Raw genomic sequence first — 5,641 nt, forward strand, 5'->3', positions numbered from 1 at the left:
GGCTTAACTTACGAGATAGAGGTTTTGTTTGAGACGGTTTTTTTACTGCTTTAGTGCAGAATTTTAACTTTTGTACTAAAAAGTTGTTTAAATGAACAGTAAGAAAGCCGTCCAAAACAAAGCCATAATTTAGGTTTTGTTTTAGACAACTTTCTTACTGTTTTATAAAGTAGTTTTCTAGTACAAAAATTTGTACTAAGAAGCAGCTTCATAAAATTATAGGAAAGCTGTCCCAAATAAGATCTTAATAATTTGAAATTAATATCAAATCAACAGGAAATAAACCTAACTAAAGAGAAGGATAAACTCTTTGTTTTATAGGTTGTGTTCTTAATTAAAATTCAACGGAAGCCCAAAGGCAATTGATCGTAATAGAAGAATTATCTTCTTGGCTAAAAAAAGATATTATGTCTAATCTAATATTGACATCCTAAGAGGCCATTTGAGTTCACTTTGTTTTTAATTTTTTTTTTATTTATATGCTAATATGAAATAAAAATATATTTGATATTTTAAATAAATATTTTTTTATTGTATATTATATAAGATAATGATAATAAGTGATGTTAGTAATTATTAGTGTCTGATGGAGACGGATGTAGCCAAGGTGATTTTCCTTAAAAAAAAAAAAAACTAAAAATTACTTAAAACTATATTGACTATCTCAAAAAATAATTTAATTTGTTTCAAAAATAAAAAATAAAAATAGCTAAAAATAGTAATTAAATATATTTTTTGTAAATAAAAATAGAAAGCAGAAGGTGATCTTAAACATCCCCTAAGTAAATAAAACATTTCTTTTTGGCTTTTGAGCACGTCTAATTTCAAAACTCACCTATAACTTTATAGGTTAGACCTCAAATACGAGCTTATATATGGAGCCAATACATGAAACCTCTAGAAAGTCGTTCGGAGACTAACCAGAATGCGCCACATCACCCCTTCGCTTAGTACTGCGGCTCTGTATTGCTTTGTATCGCAGCTCCATACCGCTGACGTCGCTGCACCTATTTCGCCTTCAGACGTAGAGCTGCGTCCGGCATCCGCACATAATAATTTCTCAAATTAAAGTAGGTTGCATGAATATGATAAATATAACAAACTTGGAACACTTATTTATTACTGCAAATGCTCAAAATTTTCAAAACAGAAACAATTCCAAACACAACAATCACAATCTTATCAAACCGAAGGAAATAAGTCTAATACACATACTATCAATTCATGCAAGAACTTCAAATACGAATTATTTAGCAATTCCAAAGACAGTGCTCAAAAGAACTCCTTCCAATTTCGTTATCACAGTAAATTTCTGTGTTCATTTCGGCGATAAGCTCAGTCTGTTCTGAGAAGCTCAGCATCTCCCTGTTCTTCTTGCATCCTTGCTTCTCTTCGAAACCATGGCTTTCAAATAAGCTCATAAAGCTACCGTCATAGAGAGCGGTGGACATGGGAATGAACTTGGAGAAGATAGAGGACATGTCTTGTTCATGGGCTTTTTGGCCCTCCATACCGTTGGAGAAGCAGGGCACGTGACTTGGGATGTCCATTAATGGCGGAAGAGTTTTCGGAGGAGGAGGAGAATCTTCCACCTCTTCTCCGTAGGAGGAAGAAGCCATTTTTCCCATCCCGAAAGGATTCCCAAGTGAGCTTTTTTTGAAAACTCTGCAGATCACCCACTCGTTCTGTTCAACAGAGCATATATAAATTAATTAGTCGATGAAGATAGTTACTAAAAGAAAGAAGGAGAAGATGATCTCAGCGATCAAAATAATTTCCAGCTTCAAGCGGACAATCAACCTTAGCAGCTCTGTATAGACCATTGATGGCATACTTTCCCTCCAATCTGTACTCATGCATGACCCAACTGGTCTTCTCTCCTCTCGGCGCTCTTCCTGTGTAGAACACGAGCGTCTTCTTCATTCCAACCAGCAACTTCCCCCTATAGATCTCCTTATCCTTTCCCGTAGCCTTCCAATAACCAGCTTCAGTAGCTCTATTCGTTCTAAGGCCAGTGGGGTATTTCCGATCCTTCACGCAGAAGAAATACCATTCTTTGTCTCCCAGCTTCGCTTGTTCTGTCATCAAGTTGATTGAAATGAGAATAAAGGTTGAAGAAGAAGAGGTGGAGAGATTAAGCCATGCTTACTGGGAAGATCCCATGGCTCGCACTTGTTGAGGTCGGCTTCTCCGATCGCAAGGGATCTGAATCGAGCGTCTAAGAACTTATTAGAGAGGTAGTGCGTGATGAGCTCCTCATCTGTGGGGTGGAAACGGAATCCTGGAGGTAACTGCATCTGATCCTCTGTTCCTGTGTTGCTGTTGTCAAATCCATCGCTAATAGACACTTCTATTTTCTCCATAACCAGACTGAGAGCTAAGAGAAATGGAGGAGAACGAGCTTTAGAATGATTCTTTAATGAAGAACATATTTACGATGCGGAAAGAATTTATCTAACTAGAAGATGAGCAAAATAGAAATCCAATAGAGGAATTAATATTAGATGAGAACTTAAAAAAAAAAAAAACGAATTAGTAGAAGTAGGAAGAGAATAAGAAGAGGACATTGCTGGCGGCGGGAATGAGAGAGAGAGCAAGAAGGGAATGCTCTGTTTTTAGAGGTCTAATTAAAGAGGCAAACCTTTTGCTTGCTGAAGTGGCACAATCCGTTTAGTAAAAGAACGCTGTATGGATTCGAGCCTCTTTTAAATAGCAAAATGCTTCAGCACAAATAATAATAATAACAATAATAATAATAATAATTAAGCATCTTTCGATAGCTGACGTTTTGGCTATATATGATTTTAAATACGAATAATGGTATATTTAATAAATAAATATATATGATAATACTTAATCGTAAACATTATTGAGTACAACTTTATATTATTAAATAATTTTTTCTTTCTTTTGTATCACATCAATGAGTAATTCTAAATTGTAAAAATATATATTTTAAAAGTTAAATTTTATTAAAATTAAGGCAACCCGACGTGGCTCAATTAAATATACTCATTTTAGTTAATAAATTTTGAATTATAAATCTTAATAAAAATTAATTTTTAATACTAAAACCCTACAGAGTAAACAAATTATTTTTCGTATAAATTTTTTTTAATATACGATATAAACATTATATGATTTTTAATATCATAAACTCGTTTTGCTTAAGCGCTGGGTATGATAGATTAATAAAAGATGTTCTTAAAAAAAAAATGATACTTTCACCGTTTCAATTTATTTATCTGTAAAAATCAAAATTTAATTTAATTTTTTTCAGTATAGCACTTATATGGTGTATATTTGATTGATTTGATTTATAAATTATATAAATCATTTAATTTTGATTCTAAAATAAAAAGCAAAGCTTAACCCCACAAATATAAAAATATTAAAATTTTACAAACTTTTTTCACGAATGATATTAAAAATCATATAATGTGTTTATACCGTATATAAAAAATATTTCATTTGAATTTTTTTTTTTTACTTTGTAGAAACTTTAGTATTAAAAATTAAAATTTTAATTAAGATTTACGATTTAAACTTAAACTAAATTGAATATATTTAATTGGGCCACGTGAACTTGCATGATATTTAGGTCAATTAAAACAAATTCACATGTACATCACATACACAAGCTTTGAAACTAAAACATCTTAATTGATAGCCAAAACTTCTAATTAATAGATCAAGGAGCTGCATAAAATATATTCTTATATTTTAGTATTACTCATTGATGTGATACAAAAGAAAGAAAAACTTATTTAATAATATAAAATTGCACTCAATAATATTTACGATTAAGCATTATCATATATATTAAATACACCATTATTAAATAGCATTACTTATAAGTCACATCGGACTTGCCTCAACAAATGGTTCATGAGCTTAGCTCGATGAGCTACTAAGTCAAGTTTAAGTCAACATTGACTCAACTTGTTAGCTCACATGTTGTCTAGCTTGTTTAAAAAGCATTAATATAAAATATGCTTAAACTATATTAACATTCATGATTTTGAGTACAAAATTTTTGAAAATATTTAAATTTTATATCTCACTTTCATATATTAAGTTATTCTTTATTAATTTTCTTTTCATTTCTTATTCTTTTAATCATTTTATTATGATGATTACATAAAATCTTTTTTTTATCTCTTACATAAATAGAGCTGGTTCAAACTCGTTGAATAAAGTTCGATCATGAGCTCGAGTTTGAAATCGATTAATTAATCAAGCTCAAGCCAAGGATGACTCGAACTCGGCTCGACACACCAAATTAAACCAAATCAATTAAGTAAGAATTTTAAATTTTATCCCATTAATGTATGCTGTAATAACATTAATGAGAGAGGGAGAGATAATGAGATGTGTTTTTTTTTTTTTTTTGAACAGTTGAGCCAGTTAAGCTAAATTCACATATACATCATATACAAAATTTTCGAATCCAAAATATCTTAATTGATAGTCAAACTTTTAGATCAATAAATTAAGATGGGTTGATAAATTAGGTGAAGAAGGGACCAAAAAAGACGTGCTTCTGAAAGTAACCATCCGGGACACCCTATTCTTAACCCCTGTAATCCTCACCATACCTTTTTCCCTTTGTCTGCTTCCTTTATTTAGCTTTTAGTCCAGCACATTGGGAAGTTAGGTCAAGAAGGTAAAATCACAATAAAAATATATTAATTTTGTTCTAATAGCTAAGCGCAGAAGAAGTGAAGTGATAAACATTATGTCCCAAAAAAAAAAGTGATAAACATCGAGGCAGCTGGCCTTTGTTAATCATCAAAATAAAAGGACTTGCTATTTATATTATAATTAAAAAAAAAAAAATCAAATATCAACTATAAGAAAAATATGACCAAGGTGCATGAAATTTATATACGCTCGATCAAAATAATTGACAGTTTAATTTGTAGTTTTCATTAAGATTTCCTTTACTATCAAAATTAATTATTCTGGCAATAAGACAAATTTTTCTTAATTTTAAAAAATTAATTATGCTGACTCTCTCTCTCTCTTTCTCTCTCTCTCTCTCTCCATCTCTTCAAGTAAAAAAAAAAAAAAAAAAATTCAGCTCGCTCTCTCTCACTCCGCTAGGGCTTTTCTCTAGCTCCCTCCGGTGCTTTTTGCACTGTTGGGCTCGTCTCGGTGGCGACGGGCTACCTTGCTTTTTTCAGGGAAGTTTTATTTCCTTTATAATTTGGTTTTTGGTTTGTTGGTTTTGCTTTTTTCGCTTCCAGCGTGTATCGGATGGCGTCGAAACTTTATGACCCTGATTTTTAGTGGGTTCTTCTTCTCGTTCTTTTCTAGACGTTCTTGCTGGTTCATCTTCTATCAATGATTTTTCTGAACTTAGGGCTTCCTCCTTCCATGGATTACATTCCCTCTAGATATCGGACCAGGAAATTGAGGCTTTAGCTAAGCCTTTTTAGTTCTCTTTAGTTGGATTTTTCCTTCTAAACGACCCTCTCTGGATTTCATATGTAGATTTTTTTTTTCAATCTCAAGCTTAACGGGGAGGTTTCAGTTACCCTGTTGGATTCGTCGCACATTCTTATTAAGCTTGCAAGTGATTCCTATTTGGATTTCCTTTCCGCAACTGCGACCTCACCTCTTTTCACCTAAAATTCTT

The 5,641-nt window shown here is 32.0% G+C and overlaps 1 protein-coding gene across 2 annotated transcripts; it reads right to left on the reverse strand.

Moving 5' to 3' along the window:
* Positions 1-1,093: 1,093 nt before the first annotated feature.
* On the reverse strand, positions 1,094-2,691 carry LOC110111768 (NAC domain-containing protein 92). 2 transcript variants are annotated; one of them, XM_020843775.2, is made up of 4 exons: positions 2,642-2,691; positions 2,150-2,377; positions 1,801-2,078; positions 1,094-1,685 (listed from the first exon to the last, which is right to left on the reverse strand). In XM_020843775.2, exons 2-4 carry the CDS (start codon positions 2,361-2,363, stop codon positions 1,251-1,253), a joined length of 927 nt encoding a protein of 308 aa, XP_020699434.1. In that variant the 5' UTR covers positions 2,364-2,377; positions 2,642-2,691; the 3' UTR covers positions 1,094-1,250. The 2 variants fall into 2 exon arrangements, with proteins under 2 accessions (XP_020699434.1, XP_020699440.1); XM_020843781.2 differs by having other exon boundaries at positions 2,566-2,645.
* Positions 2,692-5,641: the final 2,950 nt, after the last annotated feature.

The sequence above is a fragment of the Dendrobium catenatum genome, unplaced genomic scaffold, assembly GCF_001605985.2.
Source record: "Dendrobium catenatum unplaced genomic scaffold, ASM160598v2 fragScaff_scaffold_231, whole genome shotgun sequence".
In the NCBI taxonomy this organism is placed as follows: domain Eukaryota; kingdom Viridiplantae; phylum Streptophyta; class Magnoliopsida; order Asparagales; family Orchidaceae; genus Dendrobium; species Dendrobium catenatum.